The 24,002-nt window shown below is 44.5% G+C and overlaps 1 protein-coding gene across 1 annotated transcript in view; it reads right to left on the bottom strand.

Annotated features, from left to right (window-relative positions):
• Positions 1-24,002, bottom strand: part of LOC140128565 (complement C3-like) — a 92,823-nt gene that overhangs the window by 20,241 nt on the left and 48,580 nt on the right. The window contains exons 22-30 of the mRNA XM_072150263.1: positions 23,595-23,801; positions 22,510-22,570; positions 21,786-21,872; positions 21,455-21,658; positions 11,688-11,763; positions 10,111-10,267; positions 5,621-5,722; positions 3,850-4,000; positions 3,065-3,122 (exon numbers count right to left, since the gene is read on the bottom strand). Coding sequence (XP_072006364.1) covers positions 3,065-3,122; positions 3,850-4,000; positions 5,621-5,722; positions 10,111-10,267; positions 11,688-11,763; positions 21,455-21,658; positions 21,786-21,872; positions 22,510-22,570; positions 23,595-23,801 — 1,103 coding nt within the window. The remainder of the gene's footprint in view (positions 1-3,064; positions 3,123-3,849; positions 4,001-5,620; positions 5,723-10,110; positions 10,268-11,687; positions 11,764-21,454; positions 21,659-21,785; positions 21,873-22,509; positions 22,571-23,594; positions 23,802-24,002) is intronic.

Genomic DNA, 24,002 nt, shown 5'->3' with positions numbered 1-24,002 from the left:
AGTAGATACATGGCAAATAGAGTTAAACCCAAAAGGGTCAAAAACAAAATACCGTTCCTATATAGTAGTACAAATCCACCCAAAAAAGAAACGCATCCTCTTAAAATAGCAAATTTATTCAGAGACTATTATGAGTCTTTGTATAACTTGAAACATGAGTCGAACACTATACAACCCACAAAGCAGGGAATAAATAATTTCCTTACGAGGTTATCTTTACCAACACTTACAGCTACCCAATTGGATAATCTAAATAAACCCTTCACAGTAGAAGAAATTACAGTAGCCATTAAAAAATCCAAAAAACATAAAGCACCAGGCCCAGATGGTTTCTCCAACGAATACTATTCAAAATTTCATCATCTTCTAGTCCCATATATGGCATTGATATTTAACAAAGCTAGACAAACAGGGTCCATGCCTCAAGAAATGCTAGAAGCTACCATAACCACTCTGCCAAAACCAGGTAAAGACCCCACCTCCCCCCCAAATTTCAGACCCATATCACTATTGAACAGTGATACCAAATTATATGCCAAGATAATAGCAGGGAGGCTTATCGAGATAATCCCTAAATTGATTCACAATGACCAAGTGGGGTTCACGAAAGGGAGACAGGCCCCGGATGGGACTAGAAGGATAATTGATTTAATATCAGTGATGGAAAAGTCCGGGACGCCTTCTCTGCTTCTCACCTTGGATGCGGAGAAGGCGTTCGACAGGATACACTGGGAATACGCTTTTTCGGTATTGGACAAATTCGGATTTCAAGGCCCCATACTGAATGCAATTAAATCACTATACTCGTGCCCCACGGCAAAAGTATTGGCCAATGGATACTACTCGGACAGATTCCATATAACAAATGGTACACGGCAAGGATGCCCACTATCCCCAATCATATTCGTACTGGTCATGGAACCTCTAGCAGAGAGTATACGAACTAACTCAAATATTTCAGGCATAGCAGCGGGGATGAGACAACATAAGTTGGGTCTGTTCGCAGACGATGTCATTTTAACCTTATCCTCAGTACACACCTCCCTGAGAGAGACACAAAAGGTCTTAAATGCGTTTGGAGAGATATCTTATTATAAGATAAACATTACCAAATGCCAGATTCTGGGAATAAATTGTCCTAGACAAGTAAAACAGAGCATTATGAAAGAGTTTAAATTCCAATGGGCAGATTCATTTGTGCCTTATCTAGGGATTAAACTTTGCAGCCCGCTGAAACATATAATAAAAATTAACTATGATCCTCTAATAGTAGATCTGACTAAGGAACTAGAAGTATTTTCTAAGCAAGAACCATCATGGATGGGTCGCATAGTACTATTTAAGATGATGACCTTACCTAAAATACTCTATCTTTTTCGAACTCTTATAGTACCACTCCCAAATAGCCTACTAAATAAATTACAGAAAATGCTCTCAAATTTCATATGGAACAATAAGAAACCGAGGGTAGCAGCAAAAATAATCACAGCCACAAAAGAAAGAGGTGGAATGGGGGTACCAAACCTCTCCAACTATTACAGGGCAATAGTTGGTCATCAAATTAGGAAATGGAACGCATATTCTAATAACTCAAGCTGGCCGATGATCGAATCACATATGTCAGGAGGGAAATCCCTTCATAATCTTTTATTAGCTAGAGCCTGTTTTCCCTTAACAAAAATATCTGAATATAGTTTTCCCACAATTAAAGTGACATTGGATGTATGGGAGAACCTAACAAAATCCTTCCCATCCTCAACACCGGGTAGGGACATCCAAGTCCCTATACAGGTTTTGGAATATGTCATCCCGGGTATCTCTATGGATAGATGGGCGTCTCAAGGTATAAAATATGTGGGAGACTTATATAACCAAAATAACCTAATGTCATATCAAGAAGCCACCCAGAAATTCCTCTTATCCAGCAGAGACGCGTACCTGTACTCTCAGGTAACACACTTACTGAGAAACACAGGAGTGCATAAAGCAACACTACCAATTCCACTTTATGATCTGATAACAGAATCAGTAGAGGTGAAAGAACAGAAGATTAGATACTTATATAATGCTTGCCAAGGAGAGTTAGGAAACAATAAGATTCCGACAATATCCAAATGGCAAATGGAATTAAATACTAAAATTTCTCAAAAAAAATGGAACACAGCATGCTACTGGGCCAAAAAAGCTACCAAAAATGCAAATTTATTAGAGGTTCATTATAAAATATTAACAAGATGGTACCTGACTCCAACAAGAATAGCGAAGATATATCCAGGTTCCTCCGGCCAATGCTGGAGAAATTGTGGGGGGGAAGGATCCTTATTACATACATTCTGGAATTGCCCCTCGTTAGCACAATTTTGGAAGGAAGTTTTTCAGATGTGCATGGCAGTAGCAAAATGCAATATTCCACTTAACCCTGGATTGGCGGTCTTGGGAGTGGATATAGATTCCATCCCCAGGAAAGCCAGATGTATGGTGGGGCACATAATTCTGACAGCAAAATTATTAATTGCCAGGAGTTGGAAATCCCCAAACGCACCCACAAGTGCAATATTATTAGATAAGTTAGCAGAGCATAGTACTTTCGAACGACTTCTAGCTTTAAGGAATCAAACATCGCAGGCTTTCCATGAAACATGGGATTCTTGGCTGTCCCTATATCCAGCATTATCTCCCTGTATTACTGGATTATCCGACTGAGAAACCGAGTGGGTAAAGAGGTCAAAAGGTTAAATGAATCATTTTTGTCATGTTGTTTCATCTTGGAGCGAATGATATATATCTCAATCTTGTCTTTCCCTTTGGAGTAAAATAATAAAGTGCACTAGTCAAGTGAGGATTGGAAGAACAAAGTTTTAAACAATTGTTGACATTGTTAAATGTTATAAGTTTACACTGTATGTTAATTCCATATCATTTTGTAAAGACAGTTATACTTATATGCAAATCAAGAGCTATACTGTTCATTGTCTCTATATTGTGATGTAATATTTTGTAATGGGATGAAAAACAAAACTTTAATAAAAATTAAGTTAAAAAAAAAAAAAGTGTAAGAAGAGCGTAAGAGGTGGCCTCCAGAGATAACATGCGGGAGTCTGGATCACCCCAGTGTTTGTTATCTGGAAAAAATGTAGAAAACCTAATAAATAATATTATTAATAATTAATAATATATTTATATAGTGCCCACAGATTCAACAGCGCTTCACAGAGCTTGCCAAATTAGTACCTGTACCCATGGAGCTCACAATCTAATCAACCTACCAGAATGTTTTAGGCTACATTCACACTGCCGTTGCCCGCCCGTACCGTAGCGGGCAATGGCAGTGTACGGGGAGAGGAGGAGGAGGTGAGCGCAGCTCACCCCCGCCCCTCTCCATAAGAATTAATGGCGCACGGCGCCGTATTACGGCAAAAGATAAGAACAGGTCCTATCTTTTTCCGGGTACGGAGCGGTACGGTGCCGCACGTGTGCTGCACCGTACCGATCCCGTAGGGTGCCGTGCGCCCATTGCCGTCTATGGAGGACCTATATTGGCCGTATATACGTCCTCCATACGTTAGCGTGAATGTAGCCTTAGAGTGTGAAAGGAAACCAGAGGACCTGGAGGAAACCCACGCAAACACTTGAACCCAGGTCCCCAGTGCTGCAAGGCTGTAGTACTAACCACTGAGCCGCCATGCTGTCCATAATGTAATAATAATAATAATAATATCCCTCATATGGTTGATAACATCTACAGTAAATTAATTCTAATAACGATATAATGAACATATAATGAGTAAAGAGTAAACACCAATTCGATAATTGGATCTATATCAATTTGTACAATTTCCGGTTCCCCACCTGCAGCTGCACCCATGAGTTTCTTGGTGTCCTGCAGTTTGCCGGCCTTAGCCAACGCGTAGGAGGTGAGGGCTATGGAGTAGGGCGTCTCCAAGGAAAGATATTTCTCATTCAAATAGTTGGTGGCGTTTCCGATGCTCAAAGGAAGATTCTGTATCCAGAGAGAAATGATGAGAAATAGTTCCAAGTAGTAGTACTTCTACAATCATGTCCATCATGATCCATATTGTACTACAGTACTACACAGCCAGATCTCCTCTGCCTTCTCCACTCAATGTTGCTTCTACTAGAATTGGAATCAATTCTTGGGTTTATACTCAAAAAGGATTATCTTCCTTCTGTTGGAAAAAAATATATTTCTCTGTGTATTTAAACCCTGGCCGCCATCTTCCTTCATACACAGATAGTTTATAGTCCCTGTTTAATTGTGTTTAGCTATAAACAAGTTACATTACATCCCATTGGCTCTTTTAGTGTGTGGGACCATTAAAAAGATTGTATCATCGTAACCATCAAATAAGTAAATAATAAAGTGAAGAAGAGGCGACTTGTGTTAAAGATGATGTAACCATCACGGTCGCAGGGGGAGCGACCATGACTGGGCCCTTTGTCTGACATGGGCCCACACCAGACTCAAGCGCTGTGCTGATAACTCGGTGCAGCACATGGGGAAAATTATTTAAAAGGCACAGGCCCCACTGTCCCAACGCATGGACTGTTCTGCATCTGGTCCACGCACTGGATCATGGGGGCCCGCTCATGTCTATTCAAAATCAGAACTTGTGACTACCTGGGCCCACCCTCCGTCCTCTGTCCTCTGACTGGCATAAAGCTGGACCAAATCCCACCTGCCTCCAACACGCAGTCCGATGCAGGCGTGTTTAATGACACCTGTGATGGGGGTCTGCTGAGGTCTGTGACCCCGCAGATGTGTGATAAAACTTCCCAAGAAGAGAGAGCGCGAAGAAGGGGGAATAAGGTAGGTGTTTTTTTTTCTTAAACATATTCGGACCTTATTACTATTGTGGGGCAAGACTATTAATGGTCACTGGGGGGGGGGGTATTACTAATAGCTGTTGGGGGAATCTTATTAAAGTCTACTGAGGGGGAAGGGAAATATTACCAATGGTTGCTGCTGTGAGAGGTAATGGGTGAATTACACATGAGATCAGTTGGATGTAAGAAGGAAGGCAGTAACCCTAAGGCCCGTTCCACACTTGCGAGTGTGATGCAATGAACTCGCATCACACTCGCAACGCAAGCTGCCGGGAACACACGGATCGAACGCTGCAAACCTGGAGTGAACTGACATGCTGAGTTCACTCCCGCGGTGCAGCGTTCGGGCCGTGCGTTCCCGGCAGCTTGAGTTGCGAGTGTGATGCGAGTTCATTGCATCACACTCGTAAGTGTGGAACGGGCCTAAAAGTAGGCACTTAACTTAAATGAGGACACGACCTAAGGCTTCATGCACACAAACACTCTTTGGGGCTGTGAGTATCTGCCATTGTTTCAGTGGCTGGCACGTGGCCTTGTTACTTTCTGTGGGCTAATTCCCTAGCCACAAATGATAGAGCACTCACCACTGATAGATGTGCCACATAAAGAACCCCCTTTAGCTTTATACAGTATTGCACTAAAAAAAAACTGAAATGGGGGAGTAGGGTTTAGTGTTTTTTGGGGCATAGTAAAGGGGGGGCCCCACTGGAAATTTTTCCTCGTGGCCCAGATGACTCTAGTTATGCCACTAGTTACATTGAACAGAAAAACGTACAGAAATGTTATCTTTACAGTGATCTTTACTTTCTAGGAGGGCGACCAGGACAAAGGCGGTGAGACTGGAATCCATCTCTGCAGAACCTCTTTTTATAGCGCCCTATGTAAATAAAGAGGAGATAAAGTTACTAAATATAATTTCTTTTTTTTAAAAGTATTTATTTTTGCAATTTTTGAAATTTTATACAATTATAATAAACAAAACCAGAAAACAAGATTGTCTGTTACATATTTCCTTCCCCCCATTACAGGATTATTATACAACAGCCATGGTAACAGTCAGGTTCTTGCTGTGTTTCAAAACTACCTGAGGGATATTACACAGTAGATAACAGCAGGATACTGCAGCCAGACATCTTGATACAACACAAATAACTATTGACACAAAGACAATCAGTCACACACACACACACACACATACCAGCACGCTCAGTCTCCTTCATCATGGAGAGGAGTGTATATCACATGTGATTATAAGGCTGTATGGGGAGTCGCGCACCATCTGGACCATATGCGATCAAACTTCTGGGGACACTTCCTGTTGGTATACAGGGACCGGTAGTGGGGAATGACACTGTTAATAAGTAGTATCCATCTTTTTAATGGAGGGGGCTCCTGGTCCTTCCAGGTCATCACCACCACTTTTCGGGCGTAGTATAAACTAAATATAATTTCTAAGAATATTTACAGCCACTCCTCATCTACAGACAGATATGTCTAACATCAGAACTGTGTTTGGTGAACAGGCTAAATGCACAAACCTGGGGGGAGCTGGCGGCCAATTGGAGATAAGAGGGGTGAGTTCCTTAGGGAACCAGGAGGCCACTCTGACAAAGCTCTCCATACTGTGACCGTGCATAATAAAAGTCAATAATGATGTTGAACTGGCCCTAGTTTGAGTTCTCAGTTCACAACCGCCTGCGGGAGGCCATCTGCACAACTTTAGTCCACTATTAACTGGTATATGGTCACCAGAAAATATGACGACATGCTAATAAAACCCTGGTCAAATTGCAATACACAACACAACCACTAGTGGCCGCACACAAAGCAAATCATTCCGTGAGACTCTATGGCAAAACATTAATGTTTTGAAAGGTTAATCATCTTGTGGCACACAATAACCAATAGGACAGGAGCCCTTCAAACAGAACATAGAATCAACCACTACAATTTCTTCCTCCCATTTTGTTATCTCCTGGAGTACTGACTTCTGGACAGGAGTAGTGACTACAGATTGCCTTAAGGGAAACCATGGAGAATCTACTATCAGTAGTGGATCTGATGGTAGATTCCTCCTGCTGCCTCTGCCCTAACCTGTAATTTAACAATCCTGAAACCTAACTTGTTAAAAATGTTATTTTAGTAATATGCAAATTAACTGCAGAGGCTACTGGGGCGTGGAGTAGTCTTAGCTCTCAGTGGCTACGACACACCCCAGTAGCCTCTGCAGTTAATTTACATAATACAAAATAAAGTTCTTAACAAGTTAGGTTCCAGGATTATTACATTGCAGACAAGGCATCTACCATCAGATCTACTTCTGATACTGGATTCTTCATGGTTAAGTCCTAATAAACTGAAAATGGAAAAGGAAACAGTAAAACTCTGTTGAAAAATGTTGGAGGATTGTCCAGCACTCCAAAGGAAAAAAGAATGAAGAAGACATGGACAAAAAACTCTAAAAATAGGTAGTGTGTTTCAGACTTTTACATTACAAGCCCTTAGTCATACCTGAAACTGGTGACATTAGACAGTAATCAGTCATCCCTAGTGACGGTCACATGATTAATGATGGTCAATCAACCAATGACATAGTCCAAAAAGAATACATGAAATCATAAATTATGTATCATTATCATAGACTAATAAAATTAGAGTAGATTAGGCTTGCAATTCAATCCCTTAGGATACAATGGGGCAGATTTACTGTCGCGATCCATCGGCGTGTTCTCAGTGGAGGATTCGGGTCTTCCGGCGATTCACTAAGGTAGTGCGCCCAATGTCCATCAGGTGTCGCTGCTGCGCTGAATTCCTTCGGAATGCACTGAAGTTCACCGTCCTCTGCTGGGTGAAGGTGAGCGCGTGTCAAGCGACACTTTTATTTTTTTTTAATACGGCGGTTTTTCAGAATCCGTCGGGTTTTCTTACGGCCACGCCCCCCGATTTCCGTCATGTGCAACCCGGTGCCGATGCGACACAATCCGAACGCGTTCGCCAAAATCCCAGGGAAATTCAGGCAAAATCAATGCAAATCGGTGATTCGGGCCCTTAGTAAATGACCCCCAGTGTCTTGAGCGTGAAAATCGTGACTAGGGACCCCCAGCATCCAAACCAATCTAGTGCCCCGAGGCCTTATCATCTCCGACCGACAACACCACTGCAACCAGTACTGGCCCCCTTTAAATGAAATGTTCACAGCAGAGCCCCCCTTTAATGAAATGTTCACAGCAGAGCCCCCCTTTAATGAAATGGTCACAGCAGAGCCCCCCTTTAATGAGATGGTCACAGAAGAGCCAACCCCCCCATAGATAAAATGTCCACAGCAAAACCCTACTTTAATGAAATGGTCACAGCTGAGCCCTAACCCCCATAAATGAAATGACCACAACAGATGCCCCTTTTTATGAAATTGCCACTGTACAGCCTCCCCTTAATGAAATGTCCACTGCAGAGCTCCTCTTCAAAGAAATATCCGCAGCAGATGCCCCTCTTTAATGAAATCAGCATAGAAGAGCCCCCTTTTAATAAATGGCCACAGCAGATGCCCTCTTTAATGAAATGATGACAACAGAGACCCCTTTAATGAAATGTCCACAGCAGTGCCCCCCTCTAATGAAATGGCCAAAACAGAGCCCCCTTTAATCAAATAGCAACAGCAGAGCACCCTTTTAATGAAATGGCCACAGCAGAGGAACCTTGATATAGGGCCCAGGTATGGGCAGGCATGGGCCCCTGGGAAGCCAAAGGCCCATACCCCCTATATGAAGATCCCCTTCACATACTAGTATTGCTTTCTTCCAATTCCCACCCTGATGGGGATGGCTGACATGTTTGATGGCAATACCTGTCATGCTCTGAATGGAACTATGATGTGCATTATCGAAATGTCTTGATACACCTGACAAGCTACAAGTATTACCAATAGTTGCTGGTTTACTTCCAGATATATGCTTCCTAATACATGTTTTAAGCTTCCTAGTGGTGCACACAACATATAGAATTACAAGATTACCTAATTTTGTAGCATCCACATGTAGTAATTGACACAAAAGTAGTACATTTGGGCAAATACTGGCACAGGTTGCATCTAGTGGCACCACAGATATAACTACGTCTATGGCTAAGGCCCACTAGTAATGACTGGTTACCACGTCATCAGTCCTGCGATGATCCCTTTCGATTTACCAGCATAAATCATAAACTTCTGGCATCTTCAACCGCATGGTGCATTAATACACTTTATTTAAGACGCCACTTACACTGAAGTTTTCAGGTATTACTCGCAATGTAAAAGTCAGAGAGATGTTACCCATTTATTTATTTTTTTGCCACCTCTTTTCTGTTTGTCCATGTGCAAATTTTTTTCCCTCTCATATCAATGTTGTTTTAGAGAGAACCTGTCACCAGGAATGTAATTTTTTGCTGGTGACAGGTACCTTTGTACCTTTGTCAACATTCTAAATCATTCCAGTACTTTATAATAGTTTAATTTACATTACCAGGCTCCCTGCCAGCAGCACGTGGCAAGTCCCAGAGGAGTGGACGCTCTAGCTTGTGTCTCCTCATGTATTTGTCCTCGACTGCACCCAATCCCCCTCCTCCCGCCTACTCAATGCACATGACAGGAAGTGGGGAGAAGGAGGGAACTGGATGAATGTGGAGGAGAGAAGACTGACATGGGCACACACTGGATGCAGCTGCCCCTCCCCTGGGACTCACCACAAGCTGCTGGCAGGAAGATGTGAATAAAACGTATATAAACTACTGAAATGATTCAGAATTCTGACAAAGGCATTTTTCAAATCAGCATAGTATAGGATATTTCTACCTGCCGTAAGTGGTAAACTCGTTTTCACCTTTTTTTTGTTTTATAGAAAAGCTTTGTCCTTTGAGCGGTTTTTGGACCAAGTCCCCAAAGATCAGTTTTGTATCAGCTGCAAAGATCTAGAAGGATCACCCATTTGATCCTTAAGCTTTAGATAGAACATCAATATTTTAGACTAGAAAGCCCCCTTACATTTTTTTGTCAACATAACGTGTTATGTGCTTCGAATAATATCTGCTCCCGGTTAAATGAGGATGACCCGTGTTACCTCGTTCTATTATTTTATTTATTTTTTGGAGTTACTTACTTGTACCTGCGTTTTCAAATGTTAAGTTGCATTAAACTTTGTGAAAGACATTTCACACATTTTGTATAAGAGTCAATTCTGGTAGAACACAAAACAGGTACAGTACAATTGATTTATTAGGGCCTCATAATACCAATTCCTGCTGGTAGACGTATGCATCCTCTTTGAATTCTCCGTCTGGATTTTGCTTGTTTAGAATCAGCCACTTCACTGGATCGCATATATTATCAGTGTCACCATGGAGCAGTCTTGATGCTATGGAAAATACTTTGACCACATACGCAGTGAGCCTGAAATATAGGAGTCTCGTAAGTACAGAGGGAGCCAGAGTATTCACAAGCAAAATGTAAATTATAATAAGCAAGAATGGAGCCTAAAAACTTTTTTTTCTACTTCACTTTGTATAAAATAGGTTTTATTGTCTCACCTTAGCAACACTGTTACTAAAAGTTGCTAAGGTGAGCCTGTATTCTTCTTGTATAATGCTTATTTTCAACTTTTCTCGGCTTTCACTGTGTATACTCATCTTTATATTGATTTTGTTATTGATTTTTAACTCCTTTATAAGCTTTTATGCACTCTTCCTGCCTATAGTTTGTTGTTGGCCTAATAACAGTATAGTTATCTCTCTCTTCTTGATACATCTATTTAGTAAAATGTAAAAACTAAAGATGTACTGGATAGGGAGTGATAGGCTGTCTTATTGGTGTTAGTAAAAGTGAATTAAAGATAAAGTAAGAAGAAGAGAAATAGAAACATCTAATGGTAACCCGAAGGTGAGGGGCCAAGCATTCAAGTCTAGTCAAATTATTGAGGCCATGAAAAGATCGAGATAAATGGTCTGTACAGTGCTGTACTAACAGAGGCAATGTATCTGTGGTTGTTATGGGGCAGTTTTCAGAGTAGCTTTTGGCCTTAAAGTCCTTGCACAAGACAATAGGGCTCATTTACTAAGGGTCCGGGGGGCGCATTTTTGTCGGGTTTCCTGCACGCGACAGAAATCGGGGGCGGGCCGTCGGACAACCCGACGGATTCTGACTACGCGCGAGATTTAACATTTCAAATTGTGTCGCAAGACACGCACTTACAAGCACCAGGAAGAAGAAGGTGAACTCCGGCGGACCATGGCGGGGAATCAACAGATGCACGAACTCAGGCGCAAGAGCTTCGTGAATCGCGCCGGACTTCATCTTTGTTGGACCGTCCGGATCGGGGTTCGCAACAGGACCGGGTAAAGTAAATTTGCACCTATGTTCTGAAATCTTTATGGATGTGTGACCATCAAATGTCTAAGGAAATTAAGTTGGGAGCTTCCCTTGTACATCCCCCTCCTGGTCTTGATTCCAGAGCATGCCAGGTCACCATGTTTGGTCAGGAGACCACTGCGTACAGACTGGGGGAGGATATTTTATCATTCAACCTCTCTTCATGGTATAAACCTTTATAACCAGCAACATCTAGAGAGCAGAGGTGAGTGTTGGCCACTAACAGCTTAGAAGAACAACACTTGAGGTTCCATGCAGTCTCTCTCGGCTCTGACAATGGCCATTGAACACAAAACTCATGTAGGGTTGTGTCTTGTTTAGATAAACCTAAAAAGCAGTAGGAGATTAGAAGACACACTGTGGGGGATAACTCATACTCAAGTAAATTTTAAGGTTAAGTTATTTTCATATGGTAAATTACAACCAATGGTAACTTCTTTAATACCATGTGCTGGTTCGATCAGTGTTCCAGAGGGCATATGACTGATGTCTTCTTGATATTGCCAATTGATTTTCTACACCTGTTCACAAAAATATATAAAATAATCATAATAACTATAATCAAGCAAAATAGCAAACATCACATACACTCACTTATTTTATATAGTAATCTTTATCTTATTATATTTACATAAGAAAGCATATGATTATATTTGATTTTTTTTTGCATTATATCAACCAACCACATCCGAAAAGAGCAGTTTTTAGGTGCACAGTCTGCGGCACATGCGCAGTCCACGTTTCTCGCAAGTCCGAGATTTCAAACGAGAGTGCAGTGGACAGGGAGGCACGGGAGGAAGGGCAGGAATCGGCTCAATAGAGAGCTGTAGGAGGACTTCCCTGGAGGACTGGTAAACACTTGACTGCTACATCTGGCAGAGGGAGGGGGAAGTGCTGAGGGAGAAGTAGAAGTGGAGACAGTGTAACAGCCTGTGAAACCACAGCACAGTTGTGCTCTCGAAACATGTCCCAGAGATCTTGTTTCTCATTAGCATAATTTTAAAAGTCAATTTTAGAAGGAAGGAGGCCATGGATAAAAAAATATAAGAAGATCACAGGATCACTAACTCCTAGATCCAGGCCCTATTTTTTCATGATTGATTGTGATGGTAGATTTCATTTAAATATGGCCATGACTAGAGATGAGCGAACATACTCGTCTGAGCTTGATGCTCGTTCGAGCATTAGCGTACTCGAAACTGCTCGTTGCTCGGACGAGTATTTCGCCAGCTCGAGAAAATGGCATCTTCCGCCGTTTTGCTTTTTGGCGGCCAGAAACAGAGCCAATCACAAGCCAGGAGACTCTGCACTCCACCCAGCATGACGTGGTACCCTTACACGTCGATAGCAGTGGTTGGCTGGCCAGATCAGGTGACCCTGGAATAGACTAGCCCCTGCCCGCGCTGCTCGGATCATTCTGTGTCTGGATGCCGCTAGGGAGAGAGCTGCTGCTGGTCAGGGAAAGCGTTAGGGTGTTCTATTAGAATAGTGTTAGGCAGGAGTGATTCTACAAGAACCCAACAGCCCTTCTTAGGGCTACAATAACGTTATATTTTACTTTTTTTTGGTTTGCTTGTGGCTGGGCTTGCTGCTATTAGTAGTGCAGCTAGTACCATATTGTGAGGAATTTACAGGGAGACTTGTGTTTAGCTCTTAGTGACACGCATATCCACCTCAAACACTGAAGTGGGACAGTTTACTAGGGGTTTGATTTGAATTAGGCAGAGTCTGCTGATTTATGTTTTTTTACTTTTATTTCTTTTTAGAACTCACAGTAATCTGCCTACAAAATATCCATAGGAGAACCCCAACGGCTTATTTAGGCCTACAATAGCGTTATATTTTCCTTTTTTTTGTTTGCTTGTGGCTGGGCTTGCTGGCACTAGTAGTGCAGCTAGTACCATATTGTGAGGAATTTGCTGGGAGACTTGAGACCGTTGTGTTTAGCTCTTAGTGACACACATATCCACCTCAAACACCGAAGTGGGACAATTTATTAGGGGTTTGATTTGAATTAGGCACAGTCTGCTGATTTATTTATTTTTTACGTTTATTTCTCTTATAACTCAAAGTCATCTGGCACAGCACAAAATCCAGTTGTGTGCTGTCAGTGTAGGTTAGAAACCAGCCATAGCAATAGGATAGCATCGTTTTGTTTAAAAAAAAAACTAAAAAAACACAAAAAAAAAAAAATTTGAAGTTTACACTTTAATTTTGAAAATGTTTAACCCGAGGGCTAGGGGTAGAGGACGAGGGCGTAGACGTGGGCGTCCAACTACTGCAGGGGTCAGAGGCCGTGGTCCTGGGTGGGGTGAGACACCACCTGCTGATGAGGGAGCAGGGGAACGCCGCAGAGCTACACTCCCTAGGTTCATCATGTCTCAAGTTACTGGGACTCGTGGTAGAGCACTGTTGAGGCCAGAACAGTGCGAAGAGGTGATGTCGTGGATTGCGGACAATGCTTCTAGCCATTTGTCCGCCAGTCAGTGTTCCACGCAGTCCACCCATGTCACCAAAATCAGCACTCCTCCAGCTCCTCCACCTCAGCCTCCTTCCCCCCAGTTTGCCCCCTCCCAGCAAAATTTGGCATTTGAACCGGCATACTCTGAGGAACTGTAATCTGGACCCTTCCCACAGTCACAAACCACTTGTCCGGTTGCTGCTGAGCAATTTTCCGATGCCCAGGTTTTCCACCAGTCGCAGTCTGTGGGTGATGATGACATTATTCACGTAGTGGAAGAAGTGTGTAAAGAGGTGTCGAACGATGAGGAGACACGGTTGTCAGACAGTGGTGAAGTTGTTGTCAGGGCAGGAAGTCCGAGGGGGGAGCAGACTGAGGGATCGGAGGATGATAAGGTGACAGACCCAAGCTGGGTTAATAGGCCGGGTGAACACAGTGCTTCTGAGACGGAGGCGAGTCCTATAGCAGAACAGGTTGGAAGAGGCAGTGGTGGGGCCAGACGGAGAGGCAGGGCCAGAGCTGGTGCATCAGCGCCAAATGTTGCCCGTAGTTAAGCTCCCGTGGCGAGGGCTAGATTTTCAGAAGTCTGGAGGTTCTTTAAAGAAACACCGGATGACCGACGGACTGTGGTGTGCAACCTTTGCCAAACCAGGATCAGCAGGGGTTCCACCACTACTAGCTTAACTACCATCAGTATGCGCAGGCATATGAATGCTAAACACCCCACTCAATGGCACCAAGCCCGTTCACCTCCGGCCGGGCACACCACTGCTCCTTCCCCTGTGTCATCTGCTAGTCAGCCCCCTGCCCAGGACCACGGCCCAAACACCTCCCGTGCGAAAACCCCATCTTCGCCTCCACGATCCTCCACAGCATCCACCAGCGTTCAGCTCTCCATACCCCAGACGCTGGAGCGCAAAAGGAAGTATAGCGCAACCCACCCACACGCCCAAGCCCTCAACGTCCACATCTCCAAGTTGCTTAGCCTGGAGATGCTGCCCTATAGGCTGGTAGAGACCGAGGCCTTTCGAAACCTCATGGCGGCGGCCGCCCCTCGGTATTCAGTCCCCAGCCGCCACTACTTTTCCCAATGTGCCGTCCCAGCCCTGCACAAGCACGTGTCAGAGAACATCATCCGTGCCCTGACCAACGCCGTTTCTGACAAGGTCCACCTGACCACGGACACGTGGACGAGTGCTGCCGGGTAGGGCCACTGTATATCGCTGATGGCACATTGGGTTAACTTGGTGGAGGCTGGGACCGAGTCTGAGCCTGGGGCTGGTCATATACTGCCGACGCCGAGAATTGTGGGGCCTACCTCGGTCCAGGTCTCAAAGGCCTACTATGCCTCCTCCTCCTCCCACCCCTCCTCCACCTCCTCCTCCTCCGAATTACCATCCGTGGGCATGGCGCCATCAGTCGGTAGCTCTAGGCACAGCAGCAGTGCCGTCGCTAAGCGACAGCAGGCGGTGCTCAAACTGCTGAGCCTAGGCGATAAAAGGCACACCGCCCAAGAGCTATTACAGGGCGCATCACGGCGCAGACTGATCTGTGGCTGGCACCGCTGAACCTGAAGTCAGGCATGGTTGTGTGTGACAATGGCCGTAACCTGGTGGCGGCTCTGCAACTCGGCAGACTGACACATGTGCCATGCCTGGCCCATGTGTTAAATCTCATAGTTCAGCGTTTCCTCAAGACATACCCCAATCTGTCTGATTTGCTCACGAAGTTGCTCCGCATCTGTGCGCATTTCAGGAAGTCCAGCACAGATGCTGCCACTCTCAGGGCAGCGCAGCGCCGCCTCCAACTGCCCGCTCACCGACTGTTGTGCGACGTGCCCACGAGGTGGAATTCAACATTAACCATGTTATCCAGAGTTTACCAGCAGCGCAGAGCGATTGTAGACTGCCAGATGTCAACTTCCACCAGAACTGGTAGTCAGGTCAGTCAGCTTCCTCAAGTCTACAATGAGGAGTGGACGTGGATGTCTGATATCTGTCAGGTGCTGAGTAACTTTGAGGAGTCAACACAGATCATCAGCCTCACCATCCCGCTGCTTGGCCTGTTGAAAAACCCTCTGGTCAGCATGAAGTCGGAAGCTTTGCGCTCATCACAAGAGACAGGGGAAGAAGATTCCCTTGTTGATAGCCAAAGCACCCTTAGGTCTGTTTCTCAGTGCATATCGGAGGAGGTGGAGGAGGATGAGGAGGAAGAGGAGGAGAATGTTGGCGAGACAGAAGAGGGGACCATTGTTCAGTCCTTCACTGTTCAGCATGTATGGGCAGAAGAAGAGGAGTTGGAGGAGTTAGAGGAGGAGGAAATGGGCAGTCAGGCCAGTGAGGGGAGTGAATTCTTGCGCGTTGGGACTCTGGCGCATATGGCAGATTTCATGCTAGGCTGCCTATCCCGTGACCCTCGCGTTCAAAGAATTTATTCCAGCACCGATTACTGGGTATTCACTCTCCTGGACCCACGGTACAAGCAAAATCTTTTCACTCTCATCCCTGGAGAGGAAAGGAGTGTGAGAATGCATGAATACCAGCAGGCCCTGGTGCACAAGCTGAAACAGTATTTCCCTTCTGACAGCGCTAGCGGCAGAGTGCGTAGTTCTGCGGGACAAGTAGCGAGGGAGAGTAGGCGAGCAGGCAGCTTGTCCAGCACTGGCAAGGGTACGCTTTACAAGGCTTTTGCCAGCTTTATGTCACCCCAGCAAGACACTGTCACCTGTCCCCAGTCTTGGCAGAGTAGGGCTGATCTTTACAGAAAGATGGTGAGGGAGTACGTAGCTGACCATACCATCGTCCTAAATGATCACACAGCTCCCTACAACTACTGGGTTTCAAAGCTGGACATGTGGCACGAACTGGCGCTGTATGCCTTGGAGGTTCTTGCCTGCCCTGCCGCTAGCGTGTTGTTCGAGCGGGTTTTCAGTGCAGCTGGTGGCATCATCACCGATAAGCGTACACGCGCTGACAGGCTGACGCTTATTAAGATGAATAAAGCCTGGATTTCTCCGGATTTTCATTCTCCACCAGGTGAAAGAAGCTCAACTTGAATAATGTATGCACTCCTCCTATAGCTCTAGCTATAGTACTCTATGTATTTAATTTTTCTGGAGGGCCATCTACCCGGTCCTCTGTTTTAATCAATTTTTGGGAGTGCCACATACAGGCACTCAATCTATTTAATTTTTCTGGAGGACCACCTACCTGCTCCTCTGGTTTGAAAACTTTTTTGGACTGCCACATACAGGCACTCAATTTATTTAATTTTTCTGGAGGACCACCTACCTGCTCCTCTGGTTTGAAAACTTTTTTGGACTGCCACATACAAGCACTATCGAAATTAAATTGTCTCCATAGGAGCCGCCACATGTCGTCTTTTTAGCTGGCTCCACACGTTGTCTCCATTACTACCTCCACACGTCATCGCCATAGCTGCCTCCAAAAGTCGTCCATATAGCTGCCTCCATACATGGTCTCCTTATCAAACGAACTGTGTCAGGCAGAATTTTGGGTTGTTTTCATGGATTCCACATCAAACTTGTTAACTTTGTCGCCACCCTGCTGTGTAATCCACAAAATATACTGGCAAACTTTTATCATTTACCGATATTATTTCAGCGCTTCTTGCGCATCTGTTTACATTCCCCTCACCTGCCTTATCCCAAACTTATAAGAACGCTACTACACTTGATCTTATACAAAAGGTTCTTAGAAGTGCTGTTTGGGGAGTAGCCGAGAGACAGGGGCTTGGATAGGCGAAAGCTCGCCTGGCAGCGGAGCGCCAGCTCCATCTCAAGATCCAACTAACATAGTTTTAACTGCAGCACCTTTAATCTACTACTAGTTCACTGCCTCCATACATGGTCTCCTTATCAAACGAGCTGTGTCAGGCAGAATTTTCAGGTGTTTCACCAGATACATAGTGGAACTCGGCCCATCTGTCGTCGCCATGCTGGAGACCTGAAGTTGCAATCATAGCAGCGCAATATGGATGCCCCATACTGTCGCTCTTAATCATGGAACCATTTCCGTAAAAACAATTAAAAATAGAACCACTATGCTATTCCATTATTCCTAGGTGAAATATTCAAACGACCCGGCCTGCTTTGAAAATTATAATTTTTTCAAAGTAAACACTTCTGGCCCCCAGGCCCATTTTGGGTGGGGAGGAGCCGAGAGACAGGGGCTTGGACAGTCGAAAGCTCGCCTGGCAGTGGACCGCCAGCTCCATCCCAAGATTAGGCAGCCTCAGAGGCATCCATGCATGCTGCCCCTGCTGTTTCCTGTCCATTTTGCCTCCACGATCCTCCACAGCGTCCACCAATATCTCATTTCAACTCTCTATACCCCAGACGCTGGAGCACGAGAGGATATGCAGCACATCATCCCCTTATCAAACGAGCTGTGTCAGGCAGAATTTTCAGGTGTTTCACCAGATACATAGTGGAACTCGGCCCATCTGTCGCCCCATATGAATGCCCCATACTGTCGCTCTTAATCATGGAAGTCGTCTCCATGGCTGCCTCCACATGTCGTCCCCTTATCAAAAGAGCTGTGTCAGGCTCATTTTTCGGGTGTTTCACCAGATACGTTATGGAACTTGGTCACTATGTCGCCACCATGCTGTGTTATCGACTAAATATACCGTCAACCTTTTGTGCACATAGGAAATCATTTCAGCGCTTCTTGCTCACCTCCTTTGGTTCCTCTCTGCCACCTATTGGTTTGAAGCCTGAGTCCATTTAGGGTATGTCGCCATGAGACTCTCTAGCCTGACACTGCTGCCGCTGCCTCTGCGTGCTGTCCCCTATAGTGTCAGGGTCAATTATTGCATGTTTTAGATGCTATCTTGCCTCATTCGGTCACTCTGTCATGGCCATGCTGTTGCCCATAATTTTGGCATAATGGTGCGATTAAGCAGCCTCAGAGGCATCTATGCATGCTGCCCCTGCTGTTTCCTGTCCATTTCCGTGGTGTTTCCATCCTTTTCTGAGGTTCCCAGGTGTTTGGCCAAGCTTCCCTGTGCAGAGCCTTGGTCCCCTTGAAAAATGCTTGAGTCTCCCATTGACTTCAATGGGGCTCGTTATTCGAGACGAGCACTCGAGCATCGGGAAAAGTTTGTCTCGAATAACGAGTACCCGAGCATTTTAGTGCTCGCTCATCTCTAGCCATGACTCCATAACAGCTTAAATAGAAATATTGATAGGCAGATAGCAAGATGGGGGATCACAGTCTCTTATGCAGTCTTAAGTCTTATTTAGTCTCTTATTGGATCAACAAGTCAACCCACAAAAAGTTTTGACAGTTTTTTTTTTTTATTTGAAACTAGCTGTAGATCCCGTCATTGCCCGGTATAGTAAATAATAGCTTTTAGGGTGTGTTCAATCATTCCGTTTTTCAGATGCAGTTTTTGATGTCCAAACCAGGAGTTGACTGCAAAAAGGAGGAGGAGCAGCACCTTTCGTTGGTATGTGCTAAGCCATCATCATTCACACCTGCTTGCTTTTGGCTTTGAAAACTGCATCAGAAAAACTAAATATGTGAATGCCCCCTAAGCTATAACAAAATAGAATCGGTAAACAAAAATATATTTTATATCTATCCATGTATCTATCTATCCCTGTCTGCCTCTAACTCTCCCTGCCTGCCTCTAACTCACTCTTTCTGCCTGTCTCTCACTAACTCTCCCTGTCTGTTTCTCTGTCTCTCACTCTCCCTACTGTCTCTCTGTCTCTCACTCCCTCTCCCTTCCTGTCTTTCACTTACTCTCTCTACCTGTCTCTTACTCTCCCTTCCCATTTCTCTGTCTCTCTCTCACTCTCCCTACCTGTCTCTTACTCTCCCTGCCTGTCTCTCTTTCTCTCACTCCCTCTCCCTCACTGTCTCTCACTCACTCTCTCTACCTGTCTCTCAATCTCCCTACCTGTATCTCTGTCTCTCACTCACTCACTCACTCTCCCTGCCTGTCTTTCTGTCTCTCACTCACTTTCTCTACCTGTCTCTCACTCTCCCTGTCTGTTTCTCTGTCTCTCTCTCACTCTCCCTGCCTGTCTCTCTTTCTCTGAATCCCTCTCCCTTACTGCCTCTCACTCACTCTCTCTCTACCTGTCTCTCAATCTCCCTATCTGTATCTCTGTCTCTCACTCAATCACTCACTCTCCCTACCTGTCTCTCACTCTCCCTGCCTGCCCCTCTATCTCTCACTCTCCCTGTCTGTCTCTCTGTCACTCACTCCCTCTCCCTTCCTGTCTCTCACTCACTCTCTCTACCTGTCTCTCACTCTCCCTGCCTGTTTCTCTGTCTCTCTCTCAATCTCCCTGCCTGTCTCTCTTTCTCTGAATCCCTCTCCCTTACTGCCTCTCACTCACTCTCTCTCTAACTGTCTCTTAATCTCCCTATCTGTATCTCTGTCTCTCACTCAATCACTCACTCTCCCTACCGTTCTCTCACTCTCCCTGCCTGCCCCTCTATCTCTCACTCTCCCTGTCTGTCTCTCTGTCACTCACTCCCTCTCCCTTCCTGTCTCTCACTCACTCTCCCTACCTGTCTCTCACTCTCCCTGCCTGTCTCTCTTTCTCTCACTCCCTCTCCCTTACTGTCTCTCACTCGCTCTCTCTACCTGTCTCTCACTCTCCCTGTCTGTCTCTCTGTCACTCACTCAATCTCCCTCCCTGCCTTTCTCTCTATCAATCACTCACTCTCCCTGCCTGTCGCTCTGTCTGTCACTCACTTTCCCTGACTGTCTCTCTGTCACTCCCTCTCCCTCCCTGCCTTTCTCTCTATCAATCACTCACTCTTCCTGTCTCTCTTTCTGTCTGTCACCCACTCTCCCCTCCTGTCTCTCACTCACTGTCCCGGCCTGTCTTTCTGTCTCTCACTCACTCTCCCTACCTGTCTCTCACTCTTCCTGCCTGTCTCTCACTCTCCCTGCCTGCCCATCTGTCTGTCACTCTGTCACTCACTCAATCTCCCTCCCTGCCTTTCTCTCTATCAATCACTTACTCTCCCTGTCTGCCTCTCTTTCTACCTGTCACTCTCCCTTCCTGTCTCTCTGTCTGTCACTCACTCTCCCATCCTGTCTCTCACTCACTCTTCCTGCCTGTCTTTCTGTCTCTCACTCACTCTCCCTGACTCTCTGACTGTCTCTCACTCACTCTTCCTCACTGTCTCTCACTCTTCCTGTCTGTCTCTCACTCTCCCTGCCTTTCTCTCTGTCACTTACTCACTCTCATTTCCTGTCTCTCTGTCACTCACTCTCCCTGGCTTTCTCTTAAACTCCATGCCTGTCTCTCTCTCACCCGCTCACTCTCCCTGCCTGTCACTTTATCACTCACTCTCCCTGCCTTTCTCTTAATCTCCCTGCCTGTCTCTCTCTCACTCGCTTACTCTCCCTGCCTTTATCTCTGTCTCTATCCATCTTACCTCACACATAAGCTTTTATACTCATTGCCTATAGTAACCAATCAAAGCTCAGAGCTTATATTATTGACATGTGGCAAAATGTTAACCAATCATGGCTCAGCTTCTAACTGCCTCAGCATCAGCATCTGTGCAAAATTTGGTGATTATAAATGCAATGGTGTAATTTCTTTTAGCGGACATACACACATACACACACAAACATACACTCAGCTTTATATATTACATAGCGACTTTCAGTACAAAATACACAAGTAAATACTCTATAATGGTGACTTCCTAGAAACAAGAATAGAAAAAAAGTATTATTGTAAAATAATATCTTACCTTGTTTGATGTACTCAAGGGCCTGGTCCCTACGATCTACTCCTACTTTTTCCCACTGTTGACTGGAATCCATGAAATGTACGGCTATCAGGGGGGCCGTCACTCTAACCATGTTCTGCTCCGCACATCCAAAAGGGGCTTTAAACAAATCAGTCATGAATTTGCCCTCCAGCGTTTTCTCTACCATTTCACTTATTGTACTTCCTGGTTATTAGGGATAAGAAGTCATGAGATGAGGCAATCCTGATTATTTATAGAGATTATTATCCAATCTGTAAGTACTATACATGCACTGTTTATATAAGAGGTAGGTTGTTTAATCAGAACTCACCTTGAATGGTAACTATGGTGGAAACCTTTGTATTGGGGACCACATTTTTGGTATCGACTGCTGTGACCCGTTCTTCTTGGACTCCTCCTGTGTAAACCAAGTCATTGTAAGGGTGAAAATATGGGCGTTCATCCATCCCCAGATTCAATTGCTCATTTGGTAATGTAGCCGTTTGTATGTCTATGCATTGCACTTTATTCAGATCTGGATCTAGTATATGTATCATTGTCTATGACAGCTACCTATGCATATTTAATCTCTATTCTATTTATATATTTATGGTCCGGATTCATGTGTGACATATACACTGTGCACTTTAATCTACTTACCTTTAGATCTATCTATTAATTTTGTACTGGGGATTGTTATGTGGTGTGTACCCTTCATTGGGCTTTTTAAGTGTATTTTAATGTTGTACCCAATAAAATTCTTAGTGTCTATTTTGCACATCTCTTGTCTTATATCTTATTTCAGTGGTTTTTTAGATGTGTGACACGATATTTATATTCTTGCTATATTTATTCCCCATCCTTCCCAAAATACTAAGGGTGAAAATATGTGACGTGTAATTCAGAATCAGACACTGCGATAAACCAGGGGAAGATTAACACCATTTAGTGTTACTTAATTTTTGCCTACTTAATAAATATACCCCATTGTTTTTATCTAAAAAAAATGTTTAAAATAAAGTTTTCAGTGAGTCTAAAGAACAAAATTTACAAACCTTTTAACTGTGGATCCAAAACGACAGATTTCAGAGCTTGTTCTAGACGTCTTCCTTCTGGCTGCAGAAAGAAACAAGAAATTTATGGAAAACTAAATGATGTTCGGGGATGAGTGTACCTAATAAGGGTTCAACTGAATAAAAATAATAATAATAATAAGGGTTCAATTGGTTCGACTGAACCTTGAGAAAATGTGTGATTCGGGTACTCGAACCAAACCTGAATCCAAAAACCTTTGATTGGTGCTTGCGCTTGTCGTGGTTGTTACCTTTTTAAAAGCCACCGGCATAGACACAAACCATTGGGGCAGATTTACTTACCTGGTCCTGTCGTGATACGTGGCGTGTTGTCCTATGAGGATTCGTGTCTGGTGCGATTCAGGAAGATTGTGCGCCCGAGTTCCTGCATCCGTCGCTTCTGTCCCGAGGTTCACCGGGGTTCACCTGCTTTTTCCTGGTGCATGTGAGTGCTTGAATCCGTTCGGTTGTCCGTCGGCCACGCCCCCCCACATTTCTGCCACGTGCAATCCGGTGCCAATGAGACACAATTCAATCGTGTTCGCCAAAAAAACAGGGCAATTCGGCGCAAAACGTAAATCGTCAGGAAACCCAACAAAAATGTTTCTGAGGGACCCTTAGTAAATGAGCCCCATTGTTGTTCATATACATTCATCCCTAGTCATATCTGGTAGAATGGTGAGAATGTCATGAACCAAGAATCATCTGGGCACATCAAAGCTAACTGTTCTTCTTCTTCCAATGCTCCATAACTCCTCTTTTACAAACCAGTCTCATGAGAATCAATGGTTATGTAAAGGGGACAGGAGTCCAACCGATTTGCCACACTAACTTGGTGATGCCGGCAGGCATCACTAAAGGCAGAAGATGAAAGCAGAAGGCATACTGAGGTCAGGATAGGTAGCGGTTGTGCATGGTCCAAATCCAGGCAGGCAACAAGTTAGGATAGAAAGATTGGAATAATCAGACCAAGGGTCACAAAGAAACACAAAAACACAGTTCACACCTAGCAGACCTTGAGCAAGCAGGAATGTAATCCCTGAGTAATATCTTTCTTTGTTACTTACCACAACCTTAAGCATTTTCTTCACACCATCATCTACATATTGCCCAGCTGCCTTCACCTCAATTTCATGTTCTCCCAGTTCTAAGGGGATAATAACAAAGGGTACGGCCACCGAAGACTGAGGTTTGACGACTACTTCTTGGCGAAACTTCTTCTTGGCCGTGGAGAGACTGCAAAACTTTTCATTGTAGGTCCAGTGTACACGAGCCTTAACCAAAAGAAAAAAAAGATGTGTGAGAAGTGAAAGTGTTTACAGGAATTTTCTGGGAATATAATGTTTTAGATAATTAGCAAGAGCCAAAAACAAAAAAACAAGAGTTTGGTGGAGAAAATTTGCTTAGATAGATGTGCTCATTCTTCGTGGTTTGTTTTTGAGACTTTTTCATATGTTTGCGGGTTTTCGTAAAAA

The sequence above is a fragment of the Engystomops pustulosus genome, chromosome 4, assembly GCF_040894005.1.
Source record: "Engystomops pustulosus chromosome 4, aEngPut4.maternal, whole genome shotgun sequence".
Lineage (NCBI taxonomy): Eukaryota > Metazoa > Chordata > Amphibia > Anura > Leptodactylidae > Engystomops > Engystomops pustulosus.
This window is presented reverse-complemented; position numbering and strand designations above follow the sequence as displayed.